General features: G+C 31.4%; 5 protein-coding genes across 11 annotated transcripts; 3 read left to right on the forward strand and 2 right to left on the reverse strand.

Moving 5' to 3' along the window:
* Positions 1-521: 521 nt before the first annotated feature.
* On the forward strand, positions 522-3,711 carry LOC103575890 (neuronal acetylcholine receptor subunit alpha-5). Its single transcript, XM_008555878.3, has 6 exons — positions 522-864; positions 950-994; positions 1,870-1,979; positions 2,070-2,283; positions 2,363-2,687; positions 3,285-3,711. Exons 1-6 carry the CDS (start codon positions 649-651, stop codon positions 3,647-3,649), a joined length of 1,275 nt encoding a protein of 424 aa, XP_008554100.3. The 5' UTR covers positions 522-648; the 3' UTR covers positions 3,650-3,711.
* An 882-nt stretch (positions 3,712-4,593) lies between these two features.
* LOC103575886 (ubiquinol-cytochrome-c reductase complex assembly factor 1) lies at positions 4,594-6,426 on the reverse strand. Its single transcript, XM_008555865.2, has 6 exons — positions 6,336-6,426; positions 5,983-6,207; positions 5,841-5,913; positions 5,134-5,300; positions 4,857-5,051; positions 4,594-4,795 (listed from the first exon to the last, which is right to left on the reverse strand). The coding sequence occupies exons 2-6, from the start codon at positions 6,196-6,198 to the stop codon at positions 4,700-4,702; spliced, it is 747 nt and encodes a 248-aa protein (XP_008554087.1). The 5' UTR covers positions 6,199-6,207; positions 6,336-6,426; the 3' UTR covers positions 4,594-4,699.
* Positions 6,427-6,565: 139 nt separating this feature from the next.
* Positions 6,566-12,284, forward strand: LOC103575887 (zinc finger protein 800). The gene is made up of 8 exons (XM_053741326.1): positions 6,566-6,656; positions 7,962-8,314; positions 8,391-8,693; positions 9,465-9,762; positions 9,838-9,995; positions 10,070-10,706; positions 10,777-11,262; positions 11,363-12,284. Exons 2-8 carry the CDS (start codon positions 7,970-7,972, stop codon positions 11,917-11,919), a joined length of 2,784 nt encoding a protein of 927 aa, XP_053597301.1. The 5' UTR covers positions 6,566-6,656; positions 7,962-7,969; the 3' UTR covers positions 11,920-12,284.
* A 1,304-nt stretch (positions 12,285-13,588) lies between these two features.
* LOC103575888 (tetraspanin-1) lies at positions 13,589-18,084 on the forward strand. 7 transcript variants are annotated; one of them, XM_053741099.1, is made up of 11 exons: positions 13,589-13,895; positions 14,043-14,081; positions 14,157-14,226; positions 15,555-15,641; positions 15,774-15,872; positions 16,390-16,518; positions 16,592-16,666; positions 16,755-16,862; positions 17,096-17,260; positions 17,479-17,620; positions 17,813-18,084. In XM_053741099.1, the coding sequence occupies exons 4-11, from the start codon at positions 15,582-15,584 to the stop codon at positions 17,836-17,838; spliced, it is 804 nt and encodes a 267-aa protein (XP_053597074.1). In that variant the 5' UTR covers positions 13,589-13,895; positions 14,043-14,081; positions 14,157-14,226; positions 15,555-15,581; the 3' UTR covers positions 17,839-18,084. The 7 variants fall into 7 exon arrangements, with proteins under 7 accessions (XP_053597074.1, XP_053597073.1, XP_053597075.1 ...); XM_053741098.1 differs by having other exon boundaries at positions 14,043-14,222; XM_053741100.1 differs by having other exon boundaries at positions 14,043-14,202.
* A 154-nt stretch (positions 18,085-18,238) lies between these two features.
* On the reverse strand, positions 18,239-25,474 carry LOC103575885 (mediator of RNA polymerase II transcription subunit 14). The gene is made up of 5 exons (XM_008555864.3): positions 24,942-25,474; positions 24,741-24,873; positions 19,442-23,326; positions 19,107-19,367; positions 18,239-19,035 (listed from the first exon to the last, which is right to left on the reverse strand). Exons 1-5 carry the CDS (start codon positions 25,088-25,090, stop codon positions 18,874-18,876), a joined length of 4,590 nt encoding a protein of 1,529 aa, XP_008554086.1. The 5' UTR covers positions 25,091-25,474; the 3' UTR covers positions 18,239-18,873.
* Positions 25,475-25,641: the final 167 nt, after the last annotated feature.

Below are 25,641 nucleotides of genomic sequence, written 5' to 3' on the forward strand. Positions count from 1 at the left end.
TACCAATGAAAAAAAATTTGTCCCAATATTTGTTATGTCCTGAGGTTACTAGGTACGTTTTAGACGCCACCTCCTGGACATTGGGTGATTCTGTTTTACGCGGGATCAGTTTGAAATGTTAGTTTTCATTTAAAATTATTTTTTTTTCTTATTACTATTACTAATCATTTGATTAAACAAAAAGTAAATATACTTAATAAGGGGTTTATCTGAGACCTAAAAACGAGATTTATAATTTTCATGGCGGGAAATTTAAAAGTATTACAAAATTAAAAATCTAATTCTTTTCAACCCGTACCCAGATTTAAAAAAAAGAATTGAAAATGATCTACAATATCAAAGTTCCATAAGACAAGGAATTGAAAGTATTCAGAAGAATTGAAAAGAATTCAAATTTCATCATTTTCAATAATTTTTTCAATCAGCATCATAAATTTATAGATTTTTCAAAGTTAATAAATAAATAATTTTATAAATAAAGTACAGCATATTGAATAAAAATGATATTAGTACCGAAATGATAGTAAACTTAGATAAAATTCAAGTACGTTTTATTGCATTTGAGTATTAAATTTCACGGGGCGTTAAGCATGTTCTATGTAGGCAGTATAAAATAAGTAATCAGTCGTTAGTTAATGTTATTAAAACATGTTAAAAATAATTATTTTTGTAATTTTAATTATCATTAAAAATTCAAATGAAAACTATTATGAACCCACCTGTAATGAAGTTGAAAGTAAATCAGTTGATTTACAATTAAGAAGGCATTTATTTTGCGATTATGATCCAACTATACGTCCCATTTTAAGTGCACGCAGTACCGTAAATGTTAATGTTCATTTTATTCCTAAATCCGTTGATTTTGTAAGTTGATGTTACTTTTACTAAAATTTGTTTTTGAACAAGTTTATAGCATTTATGCATACGTAATAAAACATAAAAATTACAGGATGATATTTCTTCTAATATGGATTTTCATACGTGGCTTATACTCGTAAGTATTTGTAATTAATTTAAATCGATTGACTATTCGGTGGACCTAATTTACCGCAAAATGCGGAAGATTTACCTCATTTTATGGTAAAAATCCCGACTGACCGTAAATTACGGTAGATTTGCCGAAGATTTACGGTAATCACCATACTTTTCGGTGCTTTGGTATTTTACCGTAATTTGGGTCGTTAGGATAATTAGAATATTTTTTTTCAGTTTATACATGGAAAAAAATGATGCTCAGAATTGGAATAGTTTGTAGTTTACTTTCGACTTAAAATTAGTATATTCGATACTAATATCAAACCAGGGTCATTATATATATTACAAAATGGCTATCATTTATATTAAAATTTGAAACACAGAAGAGCGAAATTTGTAATTTCGTACACTAAAATTAATCGAAATTTTCGGTATTTTTATGAGCAACAAAATCAGTATCTAGTATACTAATTTTTCATTTTATTATTTACCACTTATTCGATTTATGTATACTGTAAATTAATTTATAATGATGAATCAATGATATTTTAAGCTAATAATTGATCAGTGATATCGAATTTATAAAATAAAAGTTTGTAACTTTTGCAATTTCCGGCCGGAAAAATCAGTATCTAAGATAGCAATTATTAATTTTACCAATCATTACTTTTTAATAGATTAGGCCATAAATTAATAAACTTTCACTAATAAGTCACGTATTATACCTAAAAGTAATAATATTTTACTTTTTGAAATAATTGATAACAGTTTTTAGGCATCTACAAAAATTAGTAAACTACTTTGTATTAAGCACATAATAGTAATTATTGATAACAGATTCCACTTTTTACTATTAGTTATTAATTTTTAATATTATGTTTTTTTTTTTTGTAGGAGTGGGACGACATACATCTTCATTGGAATCCAGATGACTTTGCCGGTACTGGTTTTCATCATGTAAGAAGTGATGAAATTTGGATGCCTGACTTCACCGTTTTTAATTCGTTAGTTTTATTGTTTGTAATTTAGACTGTACTTTATTTAACATAATATATATAGAAATAATTATTAATAATATGTCGTTGAATCAATAGAGGAGATTTCAGTATAGATCAAAGTTATATACCGGTGACTGATTGTATTTTATCAGCCACTGGCTCTATTCAATGTGCCATTGCAAGAGTTTTTACCGCTCATTGTCCAACTGATTTTTCTGACTGGCCATACGATATACACAATTGCACTTTACATTTTGGATCTTGGCTGTTTTATGGCGATGACATTATTTATCAATTTGACGAAAATGCAGTAATAACAATTAATCAATACATTACATACATATATATTATTATTTATATTTATACGATAAATCTAATCTATTATACAGATTTGGATGCATGAATTTGTTCAGAGTAATGAGTGGAATGTAAAAATAAGCAAGTTGACAAAAGCGTCTGAAACATATACTACTTCAGTAGATTCAATGGTATCTTTAAGTGTCGAAATTCAAAGACGTTCAACCAAAGGCGTTTTAATTTACGTAACATCAGCAATTGTTCTTAGTATTCTTACTTCATTAGCTCTATGCTTCGATTTTAAATCTACAGAACGGCTAACATTAATAAGTACGAATTTTATATGTCATATTTTTTGTATCTTCGATTTACATTGGTATTTGCCATCAAAAAATTCAACTGGATCACCAAAAATACGTAAGCTTTAAAGTGTTAAATTTTTTTATTAAATTAAATAAGGTACTGGCGGGTAATAAGGCCGAGCTAAGAGAGATTTTGAATAGAATCGAAAATATTGCATTTAATTATCAAAGTGTATCATTAATCTTTATTTCAATTAGCCATAAAATGTAATGAAGTAATGGTAATTTTTACCATAAACAAACAAAAAATTATACTTTCACAAAAACCATACGAATAGGCCTTATTTTACTACGGTAGGGTAATAAGGTCTACGGGTTAAACAAACTGGAATAGTTTAACTATACTTAATAAAATTGGTATTAGAGATGAATCATCACTTAAATTTAGCAACAATACTTTTTAAGAGTCAGAAGACTAGATTGTTTTTTATAATTTCTTCTGCGCAACAGCATATGACGGATGATGAAATATAGAAGACAGGAAACTTGGTATCGGGACTCTATAAATTTGTCGTAACATCTATGCAAGACCCTTCTACTAGAGTAGCCTTTAGCGGAGGCGGTTATTTTAAATATAATTTCTGTTAGGCCTTATTACCCGCGGGTACCTAAGTTAGATATTTTATTTACTCGTAATTTTTTATCCCTACAGTTATTTTCTACGAAGCATCTTTGATAATTACTGCATTTACATTTATTTTTACGTCTTTCATGCGCAAAATTAACGCGCTTACAGCTCCAACACCTCAATGGATTGTCAGTACAGTTAGTTTTATGTATAATTGTCCGATTGGTCAATATTTAAAAATTAAAAGTCTCTGTAAAAAAGAGGCAAATACTTCAAATGACACTGATAATCAAACTGAGCAATCAGAAAATAATAACATTCTGTGGATAGAATGTGTAAATCTACTGGAATTGTTGGCTTTTGTTTCTGTAATGATGACATATGTCATTTTTCTTGGACTTCTTACACCAGCTACTCAACATAGTATAATAGAACATTATGTTTCTTAAAAACTTTGTCCATTGCTAATTGTTAAGTTTTTAAGTATATATATTTTAAATCAAGTGTTCGTTTGAACTGATATCATCAATGTGTAGTAAAAATGATATATTATACATATTTCATTTTCATTAAATATTTATTTAAATTTTCCTCTAATGTTTGTCAAAAAATTTTGAATTTTTAAACTTATTCGTATTAAAATATTTTTTCGATAACTAGATAAATAAAAGTGTTTTACGAATTTATAGAAATTTCTTTAAGGTTTGTGTTCCTAATGACAAAAAAGCAACTAAGCCTTTTCGTTTTTTCAGCTGACAAAAATATAATTAAAATTCTTTTTTTTAATTACGAAAATTATTTGTAGTTCATTTGCACACATTTATTAATTTTTAATAAATTAAAATATTTAAAATACTTCTGTAGTAAAAATTTTATATAAGATAAGGCAACAGTGCTCTGGTAGATTGTCTGGACATAAAGCGCTAAAGTCAGGTATGTAGCAAAAGTTTAAATAAATAATTTTCATTTAAAAATGGAGCTAAATATTTATCTTTGGCATAACAGCTGTCTGTGGCAGTGTTGCCAAGGCTTGAGAGCGTCAATAACTACTATTTTTCTGAATGGATAAATGGGAAATCAGAGAAGGCTGGTTAGTACTTCCCACCCTTAATATTGTATAGAAAGTGAAACTTACTTTATATATTTGAAAATTTCAGTCAGATATTAACCCAGTGTACATCTCGTATTTCAATAAAAAATTTTCACTTGATATCTTACAGCAGTATTTCGCTTCAGACTTGTCTAAGACTGATGATGCTTTGCTGAAGATTGAAAATTGATTTACGTAAGACTTCCTCAAGAATGCTACTGGTGCTGATGATGCAGACTTGCTAAAGACTGGATACAGATTTACGTAAGATTGCTACTAGGGTGTTTCAAGAATTTCCATGTATCGATTAAGAAGATTGTTTTTATCTATTAAATAATACAATAATTATAATATACAAACGAGCACTTAAATCACCGCATTAAATTTATTCTAGAAAATTGTTTTGAGATTAATATATTTTTTTTTCTGCAACTGGATATTCTTGCCACTTTATCTTAGTGGATTTAAGGAACAGTTCATTTGGAAGATTATCTAGTTCAGAAATCTGTATTAAAAAAAACTTGTGTTAATAATTGTGAAGGTTGGTAGCAGAAATAAATACTTACTGATTTACGAATATATCTGACTAAGTTTTCAACGATCTCTGGATTTTCACACTCCATTTGCAAAATCCTTCGCCATACAGCTCCAGCTAGTATACAATCGTTGCCTAATAATCCTTCATCGTAGCCTATAATTGCGGCATTAAATTGGTATCCTATTTCCCGAATATGAGTCTTCACAGCTGAGTCGATAATACTCTGCATAAAATAAAAATTTAATTGATTTGAGTATTTAAAAAGCATATTCTTAAAGCTTAAGGGCTAAATTTCTTCTACTTACTCCAAGCTGTTTTTTTCGAACGTCAGTATCTTGCCACAATGCAGCTACCAAATTTTGTTTAGTTTCAACCCCATCGCGCCCTGCTGCCATCAATCGTACCATGAGCATCCACACGTGTAATTCGGTCACCAAAAACCAAGAAAAAAAAGTATCTGGCATTTCATGATCTGAAATACAAAAACAATTTAATATTTAATTAAAAAGGACATTGTACAATAAAAAATATTGCGTGTCTGTGTTAAATTTTTTGAGTTAAATTAACACATTTTCCTGTAGTGTTTGAAAATTTTAACTCGATTTACTATTTAACACTTTAAAAGTGTTACTTAGTACAAAAATTATAATTATCAACATTTATTAAGCGTTAATTTAAAATTAACACAAACTTTGATTGTAATTTAACACAAATAGTCTGTTTAAAGAAAATAACACAAATAACTTGTGTTAGAAATTAACATAACTAGTCTGTGTTAAGATTTTTACAAAAATATTTTGTTGAAATTTAATTCAAGTAGTCTGTGTTAAAAAAATAACACTAATAACGTGTTAAAAATTAACACAACTAGTCTGTGTTGAGATTTTCGCAGAAATTTCGTGTTGAAATTCAATACGTCTGTGTTAAAAAATAACAAATATTGTGTAGACATTTAACACACAGAATTAGTTAATTTTAACACAATACTATACTGTATCATTATTTTATTTACCTCTCATGAATTTAATATAATCAAGGTTATCACAACAATGTCTATACAACAAGAAACCTTTTGCCCGAAAAATCTGAAAAACAGAAAAGCTTAACATAATTTTTCAAAACACACAATAGTGTAGTTATAAAAATAATCTTACATATTTCTCGAAAGCATGGTAGTAAACTTTATCTTTCATCCTTCTATACAGACTTTCTTTAGGGAGCACTTTAGCAGGTACAGAAGCTGCTGAGTTCGTCCAAATCTGCTTACCATTACCATTTAATAAATTTGGCAAAGTAAATGCCGGTGTCAAGTGCTTACACAATTTATTGACATTGTAAAATAGTGAAACCCCATTGTTTAAAACGGCCATATTTGTTCACTGTGTCATAAACAATTTTCATAAATACATGCTTTAAGTATATCTTAATTTTTTTATCAATAAAAAAAATGTAATTGGTTATACATGCAGGTAATATACATGCTGGTTAGATAAATATAAATATATACCTTATAAATACTGTTCATAACATATATCTCTCATAAATTTTTTTAATTGAATAATTTTAAACAGAACTTATGTAATGATCTTCGTTTAAAAATCTGTCGTTAATTGGACACAAGAGTTTGATGATTTTAAAAGAATGACAAAATAAATTATTTCAAGATCTCGAAAATGAGGTTTAGGTTTGTTGGATTTTTCGACCACATGACGAGCAGCGCTTGAACTTTTAGTTAAAAATGGAGGTCATCGGGAGTGTATGAGAGCCACATTTATAATAAAATAACTTATTAACGACACATATTTTTAATTACAGCAAATCATAAACGGTAATTAAAAATTTACTTTTTTTAAAAAATGTTATTACTTTTTATCACAACTTTGTTGTCTTGATGAAAAACGAAGGAGAGACTTGGCTTCACGGTCGCTTTATTGTTCATTGCTTTTTCATTAATTCATAAAATATTATTTATTTTAATTTTTATTTATTTTTTAAATATTTATTATCGTCTCAAATCTTTCAAAATCCGCGCGCTTTTGTTAATAATTTTATAATAAATATTTTCTAGTAATAAAATGTTAAATTATTTTTTTGTTAATTAAAATTTTTTTTACTCTATTCAAAACTTTTTTTATGATTTAATGTTTTTGCTGCTGAAGACGATGGGAATTTTGAAAATATTTTTACTGAAAATTTAATCTCTTAATTTTTTAATTTTCATTAATTTAAGCTTGAAATTCAAATTTAAAATTTTAAATATAAAGAGAGGTTCTGTTTGCTTTCGATTATTTACAGAATAAATATATCTAGGTAGATAATTATGTCAATTTCTTTAATTAAATTATTTACAAAATTTAAAAAAAATTTTAAACTATGAGTAAGACTTTGATCTGATAAAATTTTTTATAAACAATATTACATAATAAATTCTGCTAAAACCTGATTAAAAATACTCATTGAAAAAGATGAGGGATACTTTTGAATACTTTCTATACCCCAAGGTTTTCATCTGGACATAAGTTTAATACTTTTCAATCATACTGAATCCAAAATAATATAAGAATTTCTAAACTTCCGAGGAATTGAAAAAGATTCAAAAGAATTGATATTTTCAATCATTCTCAATACCAAAATAGTTCCACGTTTCGGGTTAAGACTTGAATTGAAAAAGACTCAAATGAATTTAAATTTTCAATTTTTCTGAATACTTTTCAATAACAAAATAATTTCACACTTCGGGTTAAGAGTGGAATTGAAAAAGATTCAAATAAATTGACATTTTTTAATCTTTTTGAATCCTTCTCAATACCAAAATAGTTCGATATTTCGGATCGAGTGTGGGATTGAAAAGAATTAAAATAAATTGACATTTTTGAATCTTTCTGAATCCTCAATACCAAAATAATTCGATATTGGAAGGTATTGAAATGATGAAAGATTGAATTCCTTTCAATACTTTTGAATTCCATTTTACGAATTACAAAGTATTCAAATGATCAAAATTTCAATTCCATTCAATACTTTCCAAAACCTCCGTATGGATTGAAAAGAATTTAAATAATTTCCAATCCTTTTCTAAGAGTATTTTTTATCAAAGATATGAAGATATTAATCTACTGATTTTTTTTTTAAGACTTTAGAATGAAAGCCAAAACTAAAACAAAGAAAACTGATCGGAAATTTGCTCGGCATAAATTTAGCACGAAAGATCCACCGAAAATCGAAACTCCTGCGTATGATTTGTCGAATATATGTAAACCCATCGATACAAGTTTATGTAATTTGTATCAAGTAACAAAATTATTTGAAACTGCAAATGAAGAAATTAAATGTATTCTTACATATGAATGCGAAGTTATTTATGAATGCAAAATCTGTCGGAGTTTGTTCAGAAGTTTGCTAAATTTTATTTCACACAAGCGGATTTACTGCGTGGAAAAATTTAATATTTCAAATAACAAGAACGTCATCGATCCTCAAGTCATGGTTCGTAAAAAAATTTGACATTTTCTTTTAGCTAAAGAAAATTCAAATTTGTTATTAAATTTTTTATTTTCAAAAGGTTATTGAGAAACCCATTGATTCTGAATGCAAAGAGAATCATAAGGATGAAAAGTCATCAAAGAATCCGGCTCTTGATAAGAAGTTCAGTAAAAAGGACCTCACATCAGTGATAACGATGTTGCAGAAAAAGCAAGCTGACCCCAATTACGATGACGTTGAAGAACGGAATCGGAGAACTCACATTATTGCTGATACGGAACAAGTACTTTTAGAGGTATTGGATTCGAATCGCGCTGCATTTCAAACTGTTTTCGAACCAATGCTTTCAAACATTGCTTCAAATGACTTAATGAAGGCGCAGGTAATGTATAATTATAAAACTGTATATATTTTTTCCTATGTAAAGTAAAAGACCTATTACCCGCTCACTTTTCATCGGTGAGATTAAAACACTGAAAGTTGGTAAATAAAATGAAAAATCATTTTTCTTTTAAAGTTCATTTTGAAGTTTTAAATATTACAATAAAATTTTAATCTTCCAAATAGTGTTGATAATTAATTATTAATTTTTTAAAAAAGCTCGTGAGTGTACCCATAGTCGCTCGTTAAAAGCTGTGATGTCCCATTACTCGATCAACACATGGCCCTATACTCGCTCAAAGACAATATCAATTGAACTATCATAAGTTTATTCATCTGGAGAATAATTCATAAAATATATTGATTTATTCTTATATAATATCAATTTTTACAAATTTTAAAAATATATTCAGTAACATATGATTATAACAATTATTAAAGAATTTAACGTAACCTAAATTTAATCTAACGAACGAACGCTAACGTAAAAAATAGCAGGCTGAGCGTGATTTTGAAAATAATCACTTGATTTAAATTTATAATAAATTATAAAATATTTTGATACGTCATATCCTAATATATTTAGATTCACAAATAATTGTTTATCAATGATAATTTTTTTACTTAAAATTTTTTTCTATAAAAATTACAAAAACGCATTGATCAGTTGAAGTGAACGACTAATGGTACTGATCGTGTTTAGGATCTTTTACTTTATTGGACATTAAACTTAAAATATCAAAGTCTTATTCAAATCCTCTGATCCATTTAGACGACAGAATTACAAAATATATTAAGCCGCGATACGGCGATACTTGGCCCAGATGGTCAGATTGTGGAGCTCAGCACTGATGAAAAAAGCAGCAACTCTCTACAGTATTTTAAGAATCCTAATATAATAGAGGATGAGAGTCTCGTGTGTTCGATTTGTAACATAAAATTTTCGACAAAAAAGACATTAACTTTTCATATAAAGTCACTCCATACTCCCAATCGTCTTGTCTATCCCTGCATTTATTGCAACAGTTTATTTCCAAGTACTTGGGGTGTTTATCGGCATCTAGTAAAAGGTACAGTATATTTTTTTAAATGCTAAAAAATTGTCTCGACTAATTTATGTAATAACCTCTATTATTTCTTTGAAGTTCATAGAAAGAGTAATACGCAAGTGCGGAAATTGCGAGCAGAGATCCAAGCAAAGGCATACCTCAGAGAAACTACTCGTGCTCAAGACATTGACAAAGACTGTGAAGATGATAAATTAAATAGCTTAAATGAACTGCGATCGACAAATGAAACTCAGGTTTGTTACAAATGTTTACAGTGGTCCCAAAATTTATTAGATTATTAATGATATTGAATGAATTTATTGAACAGGAATGGATGACACACTTGGAGTCAGACACAGAGCTCCAAAGATGTGGAGGCTGTAACAAAAGATTTGATAGAAAAGCTGCATTGCTAGCCCACTCTCAAATCTGTCAACGACGTCAAGCTGCATGCAATGACGTCGCGACCAAATCGAAACGTAATAAAGTTGTTCCTGAAACGACAACTGAAAAATTGACTTCAGCGCTTGAAGTTGGATTCAGTTCAGTAGCAGAGAGTCAGGATACTTCGACAAAAAAAATATCTACAGAACCAGAATCACGTGTAACATCTTCAGAGAATGCTGACAGTTTACTAAATTTACCCAACGTTTCACCCGCTGTTACAATCACTCGATTATCTCAGCGACAACCACCCGTGGAAATTTCAATCAGGGTCGAAGGTGTCGCTAGTCTTAGCAAAGATGCATGGGACAAAATGGGTAGTGAAGTATCTACGCTTTCACTTAATACTGATGTTGACATTTTGAGAATACCCTCCGATACAACACCGACTAAAACTTCTCCCAACGACAATGTATCGGATGACCCGGAAATAATATTCACGAACATTGAAAAGACTCAAAGTATTTCAGGGAATAAAGGAAGCAAAAAAAGAAAGATGGGAAAATCTAGCACTCCAACTGGTAAATTTCATTAAATTTATTTTTTTCATTCTTTTAACTGATAACTAATTCCAAAAAATTATCATTTTAGACTCTAACAAGCGAATCAATTTAATGATGCAAGGAAAGCAAGAAAAGAAAAACTCTACAGAAATAAATTCAAATTCAGATCCTAAGCCGGAAGACAAGACGATGAATTCATCAAGTCCTAGAAAATTTGAATGTATACCATGCCAACGTACGTTTTCCAATCTTACAAATTTACGGAGACATATGACTGAGCACATAAGCTGGAATCGTTTCCGATGTAAATTGTGTGACTTTGAATGTTTTGATAAGATTGATTGCGTCGCTCACTGTAATAAAGTTCATAATGCTAAGAATAGTCGGACGAGTATTGCGAACATGATAATAGAGTTGCCATTAAACGAAAAACCTACTGATTCTTCGAGAAGTTTACTTAAAAAACATCATATACTTAAAGATTCAGCAAAACATAAAATTATTGATGGAACCAAGTCAGCGATTTCAACTAATGATGTTAAAGTTAATCAAAAAGTCAACTCTAGCCAACATGGTAATTATTAAATGTTTTTTAAATTAAGTGAAAATGGTCTGAAATCGTTTTGTTTCATCCTTTGTTCCACAATATACTATACAACAATTTATAATTGCAGATTTAAAAGAAACTAATAAATCTGATTACTCGACTGATGAAAATGGTAGTTATAGTCCTAAACCAGATGAAGAATTAGTTGATGAAAAAAGTGAGCTGGTTAAAAAGGCAAGTCTAGATGAAGATCCGGAACTTCGACGGATGGTCATGGAGGTGATATTCGGTTCATCTGAAACAGCAAATGACCAACCTGGAAGTAGTGCTGAAGTAAAAGAAATACGAGACTATAAAAAAATAAGCAAAATTTCTAGTAAGATATGTTCAGACGAAAAAAGTAGTTTGAACCAGTTAGAAACAATACAATCGTTACAAAATAACAATCGACTTGTCCGCCATACTAGGAACCGCACGAAAGTTGAAAATAAAGACTTTATCTATGATCTAGACGCAGTTCTAGTGAAAGAATCTGCTGATGAATTGTGTGCTACAGAAATAATCGCCGACAATAAGTCGAGTACGAATATTATGAAAGATAAATTTGATCAAGAGAGTGATCTCACTGTTGTCCTTTATCGAGACAGAGGTATAGCAGAAAGTAAATTTGGGAAAGTGGCTTAGCATGAAAATTTTTATTTTTAAGTTGATAATTTTTAGAAACGCGTGTTGGCTATTGTTTGAATATTATTTAAAGTTTTGATAGTGTTATGCTCGTATGCTCTTAAAAAAATACATCTCTCATTTCTTTGTCCTGTGGATATTAGCAAACAAAAATTTTTGCTCGAATTAATTAACAGTATTGTCGTTGTTCATATGCGTCTATGTATAGTTGGAGAAAACAAGTTGTTAATAAATATGTACGTGAAAAATACAACATATTCATATGCAGACTTGTACATAATTTCTATGTAATCCTTGAATAAATAATCTAACTCTAAATATAAATTGTAAGAAGCAGCATTTTATATGATCATCATAAAAAGAATAAAAATTAAAATAATTTATTATAAAAAATATTACTGTTTGAAGATTAAATTATAATTTTTTTTTTAAACAAAGAAAAAGAATCTGAAATTACTATTGTAAATTTACCGACGTCCTTGAAAACTAATTATTTATATGTAATTTAATAAAATCAACAATTTTGTAACTTCTCGATTCAATCTGATAGAAAAATTTCCCGAGCAATTCTAATTTCATTTCTGTTTCTGATTGAATCTGATAAAAGTCCGATCGAGTTTCAGACGAAGTTTTTAATCAACGCCTGACTAGTTTTTGAAATTGTAACGATCAACCTCGAGCTTCTGGCCATGCTAACTCTGTTAATTTTAATAATAGCCAAAAAAGTCAAAAGACCATTTTTATGTAAAATTTGAAGCTCTACAACTTTTATTCAGGATTTTTTTTTCTAGCTCTAACCGTTTTTTCAAAATTTGAAAAAAACACTTTTTAACCCGGGAGGTGGTTAAAAAAAATTTCACTACTCTATTTTAGATACTTCAAAGTAACTTATATCAAAAGTTCTGAAACTTATCTTAAAATTCGCTTTTAAAGGTCTATTTTCTTGGGCTCTACTTCCTGATTTAAAAAAATAATTCAAAACAATTTGAAATAATTTAAAACAATTTCAATCGACTAGTATATAGACTTACACTTAACATGGAGCAAATCATTTTTCTTAATCAGGGCTCTTTATAAATATTAGACTTGCTCCTCAAACATTTTCTTTTCTATTCACTCTGTACTTATATTTCCTCTTACGAAATGCCGTATTAAAAAACTTTCAAATGGTAAATCTTTAAAAATCGATTTTTTAAAATTTTTAGTTCCAGTGGAGTCTTGGGGACATGATTCAATACATATTTAAAAATTCTACTTTTGTCAGTTACTGTGTTTTGAAATTCTACAGCCAAGTTTTTAAATTTTGAATAGAATACTACTATATATTATTTAAATTTTCATATTTTTTAAAATGGCACCCATTGAAATTTAAATTTTTAAACATTTCATATTGTTTTATAAGTTATACGCACTTGATGCCTAATTCTAAAGTCATATTTTACTGTAATAAATTGAATTACAACATAATTAATTTCATATTTATTATAATATATGATATTAATACAGAAGACTAGAAAAAAATTTTCGGCTGTCCCTAAAATTTAGAATTCGAATTCAAAGTTTTATGTGAAAATATTTTGAATGGGTTTTGAAATATTTAAAAAATCCCGGGCTTAGTTACAGTGAGTCATATGATATGGGTGTGCCATAAAATGTGTCATGTGTCCTCTATTTATAATTAGCATAAAAAAACAACTGCGCAATGTTTTGTTATTAAATACTTCAGTCGTGACAAAATTTCATGTTTTTTTTTTAAACAATAATTCAAAAAATTTTCGGACGACATTACTTTCGTTTACACGAATAATTTAAAAAGTATTAATCATTTCAAAGTGTTCTTTTCAAATTAATTGAAGCGATTGAGATTTTAGTGTTAGAAATATGGATAGAACTTGAAACTTAAACAGAAATTAAAAAAGAGGGAAAAATATACAAGTGAGGACAATATTTATACTGTCTGTGAAATACCGCCATTGGTTAGTATGTTTTTTGTTATTTTTTTTTGTATGATCATGACATTACATAAATAAAATTATTCGATAATTCCCTCGATAATTATAATTCCGTGTCTATGAATCTAATTTTTAAAAAAAGTTTATAAAATGTCTAACGTTGATTTGTAGTGACTGTTGTAATAGTTGGAGAATTTGAATCAAAGAAAAGTAAAAATCTACGATTTTTTTTAAGGTGACTATAATTTAAATGAATAAAAATAATGAAGACCTGTGATGTTCCAGAATAATACTCTAAAGTGAAAGACCATTACCCGCTCACTTTTCATCGGTGAGATTAAAACACTGAAAGTTGGTAAATAAAATGAAAAATCATTTTTCTTTTAAAGTTCTTTTTGTAGTTTTAAATATTACAATAAAATTTTAATCTTCCAAATAGTGTTGATAATTAATTATTAATTTTTTAAAAAAGTTCGTGAGTGTACCCATAGTCGCTCGTTAAAAGCTGTGATGTCCCATTACACGATCAACACATGGCCCTATACTCGCTCAAAGACAATATCAATTGAACTATCATAAGTTTATTCATCTGGAGAATAATTTATAAAATATATTAATTTATTCTTTTATAATATCAATTTTTACAAATTTTAAAAATATATTCAGTAACATATGATTATAACAATTATTAAAGAATTTAACGTAACCTAAATTTAATCTAACGAACGAACGCTAACGTAAAAAATAGCAGGCTGAGTGCGATTTTGAAAATAGTCACTTGATTTAAATTTATAATAAATTATAAAATACTTTGATACGTCATGTCCTAATATATTTAGATTCACAAATAATTGTTTATCAATGATAATTTTTTTACTTAAAATTTTTTTCTATAAAAATTACAAAAACGCATTGATCAGTTGAAGTGAACGACTAATGGTACTGATCGTGTTTAGGATCTTTTACTTTATTGGACATTAAACTTAAAATATCAAAGTCTTATTCAAATCCTCTGATCCATTTAGACGACAGAATTGCAAAATATATTAAGCCGCGATACGGCGATACTTGGCCTAGATGGTCAGATTGTGGAGCTCAGTACTGATGAAAAAAGCAGCAACTCTCTACAGTATTTTAAGAATCCTAATATAATAGAGGATGAGAGTCTCGTGTGTTCGATTTGTAACATAAAATTTTCGACAAAAAAGACATTAACTTTTCATATAAAGTCACTCCATACTCCCAATCGTCTTGTCTATCCCTGCATTTATTGCAACAGTTCATTTCCAAGTACTTGGGGTGTTTATCGGCATCTAGTAACAGGCTTATACTTTGATAGGTCATATATACATCCAAATATTTATTCTTCAATGAGTTTTTTTATTCAGCAGTCACCAAACTTTCGCTAATAAAAAGAATTAGGTCCCTGAGCCGTTTTATTCTAGTTATCGTCATCACAAGAAATCAGTTAATTAATTGACATCCGAATTCCCCTCAGCTAAATTATTTATTATAAAAATAACATATTAAGGAATCAACTTTATGCTGTATTATAATTATTCCCTAATAAATTCTTTACATGATTTTACCCGAAAAAAATCGAGCGTCTCAAGAGCACACAGCGTCTCGCGATTGAGGTGTGCAATAAATAAAATCACTCTCAATTAATCTTTTCTATTACAGATCGAAACGTCATAATCTAACGTTAAAATGAGTTGCACTGCGCAGTTTGCCAAGTGTTTTCTATGCTTATTCAATTTCGTTTTTTTTGTAAGTAAACACATTTTTTCATCCCTTGTCACATAATATACTATTAAATAAACAGTTATTTTAGTGAACATCTAAAACTAATGTAGAGATTAATCTTGTAAACAAGAAATTGAGGTTTTTTGTATCATGTAGATTGCTGGAGGAGCAGCCTTGACTGTTGGAATATGGCTAGTTGTCGACAGCAGTACATTTACAAATCTCGTCAGCAAAGTTGATGAATTAGATGTATTGGTAAGCATCGCTTTTATTATTTGTATTAATGTAGATGTTTTTTATTATTTTTTAGTAAGGAATTGTTAAAATAGATAAATATAAATAGTTAGATAATAGTTATACATCACATTAGAAACCAAACCCATTCATTAAAGTCGTGTATTTCCGACCAATAGCGCATGGAAGTATATCTGTGTTGCCAATTTAAGTGCTTACGTAGCGCATGCGACACTTTTCCCATAAACAGAGACAAAAGTTGAAACTGCCAGGTGCAGACCTGGTGAAAAATAATATTTATACTACGGAGGAGATAAGACGTCCAATCCACGTGTTTGCCACTCTCGGGCAGTTATACACATGGGTTGAAATGTCCTATTTTCCTCCCTAGGTGTGTAATATACTATTGTAGTGAATTTTTATCGGAAACTTGTAGAATTAATGAATGGATAATCAGAAATCTAATTCCATTTCGGTTGCGCTCTTTTAGACTTTCTAAATTAAAACTTTGTTTCAAGTAATTTTTTTTTAATTACAGACTAAAACAGATCCTGACGTAATAAAAACAATATCTTACATTTTAATTGTCACTGGAGCACTTACATTCATCGTCAGTTTTATGGGATATTGTGGGGCTATGTTCGAGTCTAGATGCTTGCTTTGTATTGTATGTTGACATTGTTTAAGTATTTTCAGTAGCAACAGTTAGTTTATTTTTTAAAATTTATCTATTGTTTTAGTATGGTATTCTCATCCTAGCAATTCTAATCTTGGAATGTACTGTAGTAGGTTTAGCATTTGGTTTAAATAACGAAGTAAGTAAACCATTAGTCGGATTAGACACTTTTAATTGCTTATATCATATCTGAATCATCAGCTAAACAAGTAGAATTACATTTGTAGACAGAGCATGGTGTAAGAGAGCTACTCAAGTCGACAATAAAATATTACGCAACGAACGAGGATAAGACCGAAGCTGTAACACTAGCGTGGGACGCAGTAATGAACCAGGTGATTAATGGTAAATTATGTTACTGAGTAAGGACGGGCTTTTCACGAGTGTGGATTTGCTGACGAGCCGTGAGCGAATGTTACCAACACACAAGTGGTGCGTTCCTGTTCTTACTGAGTTGCATACAACAGGTTTCTGTTTTTTTTTAAATTCAAAAGATAGAACTATAAACAAGCTCACTGATGTTCGTATTATAGATTGATAACTATTATAAATATATTATTTATTATAGATGAAATGCTGTGGAGTTGATAATTATATGGACTTCCAGCTAAGCTCCAATTGGTCGACTGCAGACAAATCGATACCCGAAGCATGTTGTTATAAAGCTAATAAAATTCTCCAGGATCCGTACTGCACAACAAGACCATCATTGTCGAATTCATATTATATGCAGGTAGTTTTTTTAGTTTTATCAATGCTGACACTTCCTAAAGACCCAGGATATAGCAGACTTTGGTAAAAATGTTTTTTGCTACTATCGTTATTAATCCTGAAAATATTAGACTTATCAATCGTATCCTCCCCTTGGCAGTGTAGAATTAGAACCCAACTTTCTTTCCTAGATTGACGAATATGAGTGAACTTTTGATTAATCTTATTTTAATTATTTAGGGATGTTATAATGCGCTGGTAAATGCGATTAAGGAGAATGCAGCGATTGTTATTGGTGTTGCAGTAACTCTGGCCTTTGTTGAAATCCTTGTGATTATCTTGGCATTATATTTGGCATGCTGTTACTGGCGACCACAACACGGTAAGTTTAAATAACAGCAGTAAATGGAAATTGTGTCCGTGTTTTTCTACTAAACAAATGAAAATTAAGAACAAAGTAAAAAAATTCACGGTTTTTGTGTGAAACATACTTGGAAAATACAACAAGTTTAAGAACAAAAGTCGATTAACTGTAACGATTTACTGTAACATTACAATGAAATTTTAATTGCAGTATTAACTTGTTGGTGTTGCTGCTGACGCCGGACTAAAATCATGGACCAATTTTGCCGTGGGTTCAGAATTCATCCATCCAATCCATAGAAGACTTGCCTTGCATTGTTTGTAATACAATGAAAAAATAATATAAAAAATATGGAAACTTTATACATTTTGATAAAAAATATTTTGCTTAAAATAATCCATCCAAAATGTCGAAGGAAGATAAAAATCTGCTGTGTAGTTTACTAAAACTACTAATATTAAATAAGCTACCAAGTCCATTAAAATTAAGTAACTTTATAGAATTTAGGAAAAATTTCAGTAGAAATTTTAAACGTTTTGTACTATTGTATAATGTATAATTATTATTCAATAGAGATGTATATTTTTTTATGTTTGTTTAATAAATAAAATTTATAATAAAATATAAAATTTAAAAATTTGAAATTTAACCGTGTTTGTTTAACCTTTAAGGACACACCTTACCCAGGCCACATGGGGACTCCCTTTTTTTGAAAGTTTTTTGACCAATTTATTTAAAAGGTATAAAATGTCTAATTCCACTTTTTTTTAACCTGGGGTGACTAATCTCGCGGAACATCAGGGTGAAAACAATAACTCCGAATTTTTGAAAATTTTCAACTTTCTTAGCGGGAATTTAAAAAAAATTATCCAAGGATAAAAATAAAAGTTCTAAAGAAAGAGATCGCAGGTTAATTTTCAGATTTTTTTTGTATCAAGTTATATTACTTTGCTTCACATATAATAAAAACAAAAGTATTGCATTATTTATAATATAATAACTAATTACGATAATTTATAACATAACTTACAATAAATTATTTAAGTCTCTTAATTGACAATTATCATGATTGTGTCATAAGATGGTATCAATTAATCTATTATTCAATTAACTTTTTATTAATTATTATTTTTTAATTAAATTTAATAATTTCACCCATATATTTTTTGCTTCCTCCTTCTGACAGTTGGAAATAAATTTGAACTTTTAAATTGTTTTATTCTCCTGTCAAAATAACGAAGGATTTCGTAGAGCAACAAACATATGGATTTTTATTGTGGAGGTCCGCCCATCATACCCAGCGTAGACATACCCTGCATTCCGTAAGGCCCTGGAGGTTGACCCTGACCAGCAGCCATCGGCGAGTGCATTTGTAGCGCTGGGCTTTGAATTTGTTGTGCGGGTGCTACTTGACTCGCTGCAGATGTTACCCCCTGAAAAAATCACAAATGAATTATAGAATAAGAAAAAATTATTGCGCCATCTTTTTTTTCTGTATAATTACCTGTGGTATAACTGGTGGCTCAGAAGGTAGCGTAAGATTTGTCAAAAGATCTCTAATCGCTGGAAAGAGCGAACACTCTGACGGATTAGCATACTCGGCAAATCTTTTAAGCTGCATCGATGCAGCGGCCGTGGCCGATGCCGGACCAGGGTCTCGTTTCTCAGCAAGTTGTGTTATGTTTGTTGAGATATCGTACACTAGCGGCAAGACCAACGATGGTGGGTCTCCTTGATAAGGCATTCCAATTCTTACTATTTGCAACTGTAACAGTTATGAACAATATTTTATGGTATCACATACTAAAGTCATGCAAACCAATTAATAAAAAAACTTACGAAGAAGAGGATTTTATTCCGACAGACAAGAACTGCAGCCATTCCTGTTGGAACAATTGGTGTCGCGGAAGGCGGTATCCTTAAGCACCACTGGACAGACCACTTAAACTGGTGTTGCTGTACTACATTGGAATTCAACTCCAGCTTCATTATTTGTACAAAGTCCTTGAGAACATTGAAAGGGACATTGAGCATTTTACCAAAACCTGAGAGCGTATTGGGCTTGTAAGGAGGAGCTGCAGCTCGAATGTCAAAGAATTTTTCGATAATTTGCAGCTCTTCCGCAGTCCACTGGTCTTTATGCTCCAGTAACGGCTGAATTTTAATGTGAAGTGACTGAAGATGCTGAGGATTTAAACCGACACGACACTGTAGAGTTTCTACTTTGAAGTGTACGACACCTGGCTCCGTGCTATTTATAGCAGTAAGACAATCTTCTGATTGAATGAATCTTTGTAGTTGTCTCCGCATATAGACGCATCCTAAGAATCTTTCTAACGGCGACAGATCAGGTCCAGGAAGTCCTGCTGGATGAGGCGAAGGCGTACATAGCAAATCTAAGGCTTCGTGGGTCAGAAGAGTCGGAACTGCCCCAGCCCAAGATCTTTGAGGTAAAACTCTGGATATATGAGTTCCTGTTTTGTGGTCGGATGCTTGAGGGCTGTGTAGAGCAACATGGCCTGGACTTTGCCCAGGTCGTGCGGGTGATGGTCTTGGTACGCTTGGAGATCCAGGCCAGTTTGATGCTGCAGGAGAAGCCATACTTTGAGAAGAAGGAAAAGGACTACCATCAATGTGACCAGCTTGCATGAAAGAGCTGGCAGGTGAGTGGCCAACTTGAACGTTGCTGCAAGGTCCAGGTGATGACGTAGGCATCAATCCAGCTGGACTAGGAACATGCATGGGGTTCAAAGGACTGTTGGCGACAAGTCCAGAACTAGGCGATGGATGAGGCAACATATTGGGAGTGTTGGGTGGTAACGAAGGTGGCGAAGCCAAGTTGAAAGATGTAGCAGGGCTGCTGCCAAAACTTTGATGTTGATTCGCTTGAGAAATGTTGACAGTATGAGGACTAGCTGGAGTATGTGGGTTGCTACCAGAGGGTGGTGTCAAAGGCGGGTGGAATCTTAGACCATCTCGTTGTTGCGCAGGTGACTGAGGACCACTCCGGTGATGACTCATAAAACCAACTCCTCCGGTTCCATCCGTGTCCATAGAAACTGGAGACGGTGGGTTGTCATCTTCAGACTGGGAACGACGTCTGAACACTGCGCTTTCGTCTACATACTTAGAAAGAAATGTTTTCAGACCTTGGGTAGGCGTAAATTCATCTACGACATTACTTCTGTCAAACCGACTGTATGCGCCATCCCGTATGCTAACGAGTCCGCCACCGCGCAACCTGAGTTCCAAACAATACATTCCTTGGTAGGCTATTCTCACTAGTGTCACACATTGTGGCATGATCGTGAAAGTCTGAATGGGAACCTGAGGTCTGGAATTATGTACACCTAGTTGGGGCAAAATGGGCAATTTGCTAATAGATATCAGGGGCTGCAAGGTTTCATTTAATATCTGTATGATCTGCGCTAAACTCTTGTGGCGATTAAGGTGGGCTTCGAGTTGTTCTTTCATCAACGAGTGCGCATTGATCGTCGTATTCATTGGACTTTTACCAAAAATAAGTTTGAAGGCTTTGTCACTTGTGCTCCAGTATATGGTCACTGTGGTGCCTCGGTTAGGACCATAAGCTATGATTAGTTTGCTATAACTGTAAGACTTGACGCTGATCATATTTCTCAAATTATATTTTTCAATCTTCAAATACTCAGTGAAATCCTGGACAATGGAGTACAGATACACAATTTGTGCCCAGTCATTTAATAACGAGTCGACGGTTTTCGATATTGTTTCAGCGGTTCCCATTTCATATTGGAAGTAAACTGGTCTTCTTAATCCTTGTTCTTTCGGATGACTGGTCGTTAAAGGGCTGCTGTAAAATACGAATTCTGCCATCCAAGTTTTTGCCATTCCTTTGCCTTGAACCCGAATTGAAACGCTGAGCAATCGTTTCAATAACGGCTGCCAAAAACTACTGGTAGTTATGTTCGGCGACGGAGCTGGTAACTGGACTAACTTTAGTACTAAAGCTGTTGCATTGGCATCTACTTGAAGTCCTTGGTGCGCAATGTCCCGTTTCGTGAGCTCTTGGGCCAAAGTAACAAACGGAATTCTTTCATCACAGAGCGCAACCACGTGAGCTAATTCTGGAATAAAATAAGCGGGATGTTTTGGCCGCCTGTTTTGTGACGTGCACGATATGTCAGTCCGGCCAGAGGGTCCAGAACTTCGTCGTTTGTTTCCTTTCTCGGGTACGTCACTATCGACGCTCGTAAATGGTCCATGAGTGATAACGAATGTGTCAAATTCAATCAGACTCTGAACTTTCAAGTACATTTTCGGTATTTCTGTTTCGATGCTTTCATCATGAGGGTCATCTTCAATAGAACTGGGTTTCACAACAGCTAAATAGAATAAAAATTCGATTTCACATGAAGATGATTCTTTTTCTTTGAATGCAATGATCAGTATTACATTCGGATGTCGGTGAAGCCGGACAAACATTCGGTGCCTGCTAATTTTCGACATCGGATGATCGGGATGATGAAGAACTGGCAATCTTTCGTGGGATGTTGAAGGCAAGTGTTGTAAAGTCTTCTCACATCGTCGCTGAGTGATCCAGAACCTCAGCTCTGATATCAACATCGGGAGACGAGAGTGATCGCCATTGAAAGCAGCTGTCAAGTCGGGAACAAGTGGGACATCATACTGAGGCACATGACACTGTAGCATTCCTGTGTGTGTATCGACAGTTATAAGCAGGAGCTCAGCACGCAAACAAGGCTGGAGAATTGGCACTGATAAAATCGCGGGAGAGCCTGCTAAGGTGCAATCAACATCTTTGAGTATACTTTGAATCTCTTGCTTCAGTTCTGTAAGTCTGGTTTTTGTTCTGATGTAAATAGTATGAACAAGCAAACATTCTATTGATAACTGGTCAGTTCTAATAGCTCGGTCAGCAATTTCGTTCTCTTTGTTACCTAAAGAAGGCACGTGAATTACTGCTAGAGGCTTAGCTGGATCATTTTGATCCACGTGGACAGTTAGTTTATACCCCAGTTCAGACTTGGGGTCTTTTATTGTTAGTTCTCGCCAGTAAGATATTGATAAACATTTACCAGGTACATATTCATCTACGTGGATGTGGTCATCTAATCGATCCCGGATCAATCGAAGTGTTTGGGAGTAAAGAACTTCAAGTTGAAGAGACTGACAAAAGTAATGTAAAATATAGTAAACTTCAGAAAGGGAGTTTGAACTCTCGGCAAGTCGCGATTGCACAAGTTGATGAACATATCGAGCCTGCAAAGGATGGACTAAAGCTTTCCCATCCCCGGTCTCGCGGTCTGATACTAGAATTTCAAGATCTAAAAGGCGCCATGGCACGTTCGGTCCGTCGCCCATAACCGTTAGGGAAACGGCGAATTCTTGCTGCACATGAAAAGTTACTCTTCCTGTTTCTATTCTCAGATTGCGCATTTGCGGGAGTAAATTTCCTGTCACTAATCGATGTTGGATAACTTGATTCAATCGTTGTAATGTTATCCTTTTTTCTACAGAAGTTATCGGATCAGGAGGGACAATTTTTTCTTTAATGCATGTAGGAAGACGACTGTAAGTTCCTGTTGTAAGAACTTCCACGGCTGCGGGGATATGAAAATTCGGGAGTCTTGCGTGTACTAGAGTTTCTCTTGCCATTCTTGCTAACATATCGGCAGTATCCACGAATAGCAGAGACTGTTTGTCGAGGAAAGCCATTATATGCTAGAATAATAAATCTTAAAGTCAGTCAACATTTTTTTTTTTTTTTTTTTTTTTTTTTTTCAATAAAAGTGCGCAGCTCATTTTATTTTTAATCATTCGTTTTTTTTTCAATATGAATTTTAATTCAACTTTTAAAATATTAATTTTTTATTTCTTATTTTCAGTTTAATTCTGTTTTTTAAATATCCCGCCTTTTTGTCTTAGATGCCGCTCTTTTTTTCAATCTTACTGCCATGTTAGTGTCACTGCCAGTATTTATGCAGACGAAGAGTGAAAAAATGACAGCAGTAAAAATAAAAACGACAGCTAAATTTTTCGTGATCATAAATACAAAAATTAAGTCTGTAAGTCGTGTTTTCCGAAAGTTATTGCGTTTTTAGAGCGGCTGATCTAATGAAATTTGAAAATTTAACGATTTGAATTTGACATTTTGAATTTTGAACATTTGAATTTTTTTAAATGAATCAATTTATTTATATTCAAATATTAGCGCCATTTATTGATAGAGTTTTTGATTATTTTTCATAATAATAAATTAGTTTTCATAATTATATTTATTATAATTTATTTTAAAAAATGATAGTACATCCAACGAATTTATTTTACGGCAATGAACTTATAAATAAATCAAATTTGATTAGTGAGAAAATAATTGTATTGGAAAAAAAAAGTTTTTTATGAAAGAAATAGTAAATTTATAAAGCGATATATCTTGGCGATACAGGCTTATGGGCAGATAAATTGTATTTGCGACGTGATACTTATAATTTTAGAGTTCACCAAATGAGAACTGATTTATTATTAATACCTTTTTGTCATTCTAACTATTACAAAAAATCGTTTATTTTTACGGGTATCAATTTATGGAATTTGTTGCCTAAAGAAATAACGTCAGCAGGAAGACTAAATATTTTTAAGACAAGATGCTTTAAATATCTAATGTGTCACGAGACATAAAATATTTTAAATTATGTATATCTGATCTTCGAATTATGTATTTCAAAATTATTGGTAGAATTTATAATGAATAATAATGTATGTATATAAGATATTTATATCTTGCCGATTCTGAAAAGGTCTACCCTAGAACTGAAAAATTAATAAATAAATAAATAAAAAAAAGTTATCGTTGAAATTTCTAAAGTTAATTAGTTATAGAATCGTTTTTACGAGTCCGAACACCAGAATAGACGAACCTGGGGCTTTGGATTAATCAATTTCTTTCAGTCAATTTTAATATCAATCAATTAATTATTATATTGAAAAATTTCCTTTAAAATGGTATATTCTTTTACCAACTTTGGTGTACTATAAAGAAGGTAAAGAGGATTTAAAGTCAGTAAAAGAACCGAGCGAAAAGAGTTACAGTAAAAGAACAGAAAGTAAGAGGTTTATTTAAATTTATTATACATACCGCAGATTTATCAACTTTCGAGGCACTGTTTGCCCACTTGACTAAAGCTAATAATCTAACAAATAATTGTCTAGTCCTTGCGGAGTAATTATAAATTTCAATTTTCCGCTCCATGTCTGTTTTCCTCGGCAGCCTGTAAAAGTAAAAATACTTAGAAAAATATTCGAAATTAAATAAAAACTTTTGAGGAAAATTACTTACAGCTCCGCAAGAACTGTCAATTCATGGTAAGTTCTTTGGATTATAAAATCAATCAGCATTCCAAGCGATATGGTGCCTCCACGATTGCCTTCCTGTGGCATGTTATTTGCCATAGGAGTTTGATGTCCTTCTAATGGCACAGGAGCCATAACTTAGACCTTTATATTTTATAAATTATTCACTAAACTTTTTTCATTTGATGAAATTCTTGTTTTTCTCATTAATTAGATTGAGTTAATTCTCTACCAATAATAATTTGCATTTTATTTTTTTACTATGACATATCGAGTAGAAAAATTTGTTTACTCTCTAGGTTATGTGTAGAACATATCATAACTTTGGTAGTAATTAATATTAATTTGTGAAAAAAATTATTAAAATAACTATACTTCGAAATGGTGACGTTTTTAATTAAGACTTGAATCTTTATGTCAATCTGTCATTATGATTGACTAAAAACACTACGAACGTGTAGAAAAATATAAAAACACTTGAGAAAATTCTGATGGTGTAAACAGTGATGTTCTGGAGCGTATTAGAAGTGCAATCTGAAATGATCCGTAATTTCCACTTTTGCTTGAAATTAACAGTAATTTGACAATGAAAATTACCGACATGTTGCTGACTGTTTGACAGCCAAAGTTGGAATGATTTTGACGTTAGCAGACAGTTTACAATTTTTTGATTTTTTTTTGACAAT

Source organism: Microplitis demolitor, chromosome 8, assembly GCF_026212275.2.
Source record: "Microplitis demolitor isolate Queensland-Clemson2020A chromosome 8, iyMicDemo2.1a, whole genome shotgun sequence".
Classification (NCBI taxonomy): domain Eukaryota; kingdom Metazoa; phylum Arthropoda; class Insecta; order Hymenoptera; family Braconidae; genus Microplitis; species Microplitis demolitor.

Bases quoted from the DNA above. Each gene is read 5' to 3' on its own strand.
- LOC103575890 (XM_008555878.3), top strand. From the start codon at position 649: ATGTTAAAAATAATTATTTTTGTAATTTTAATTATCATTAAAAATTCA. The intron at 1,980-2,069 runs GTTAGTTTTATT...TTGAATCAATAG, and splicing joins GACTTCACCGTTTTTAATTC to AGGAGATTTCAGTATAGATC. The intron at 2,284-2,362 runs GTAATAACAATT...TCTATTATACAG, and splicing joins ATCAATTTGACGAAAATGCA to ATTTGGATGCATGAATTTGT.
- LOC103575886 (XM_008555865.2), bottom strand. From the start codon at position 6,198: ATGGCCGTTTTAAACAATGGGGTTTCACTATTTTACAATGTCAATAAA. The intron at 5,914-5,982 runs GTAAGATTATTT...TCTGTTTTTCAG, and splicing joins ACCATGCTTTCGAGAAATAT to ATTTTTCGGGCAAAAGGTTT. The intron at 5,052-5,133 runs GTAAGTAGAAGA...TATTTTATGCAG, and splicing joins TTCGAAAAAAACAGCTTGGA to AGTATTATCGACTCAGCTGT.
- LOC103575887 (XM_053741326.1), top strand. From the start codon at position 7,970: ATGAAAGCCAAAACTAAAACAAAGAAAACTGATCGGAAATTTGCTCGG. The intron at 10,707-10,776 runs GTAAATTTCATT...TTATCATTTTAG, and splicing joins AAAATCTAGCACTCCAACTG to ACTCTAACAAGCGAATCAAT. The intron at 11,263-11,362 runs GTAATTATTAAA...TTATAATTGCAG, and splicing joins AGTCAACTCTAGCCAACATG to ATTTAAAAGAAACTAATAAA.
- LOC103575888 (XM_053741098.1), top strand. From the start codon at position 15,582: ATGAGTTGCACTGCGCAGTTTGCCAAGTGTTTTCTATGCTTATTCAAT. The intron at 16,863-17,095 runs GTGATTAATGGT...TATTTATTATAG, and splicing joins GGGACGCAGTAATGAACCAG to ATGAAATGCTGTGGAGTTGA. The intron at 17,621-17,812 runs GTAAGTTTAAAT...TTTTAATTGCAG, and splicing joins TTACTGGCGACCACAACACG to TATTAACTTGTTGGTGTTGC.
- LOC103575885 (XM_008555864.3), bottom strand. From the start codon at position 25,090: ATGGCTCCTGTGCCATTAGAAGGACATCAAACTCCTATGGCAAATAAC. The intron at 19,368-19,441 runs GTAAGTTTTTTT...TAACTGTTACAG, and splicing joins GGAATAAAATCCTCTTCTTC to TTGCAAATAGTAAGAATTGG. The intron at 19,036-19,106 runs GTAATTATACAG...TGATTTTTTCAG, and splicing joins AGCCACCAGTTATACCACAG to GGGGTAACATCTGCAGCGAG.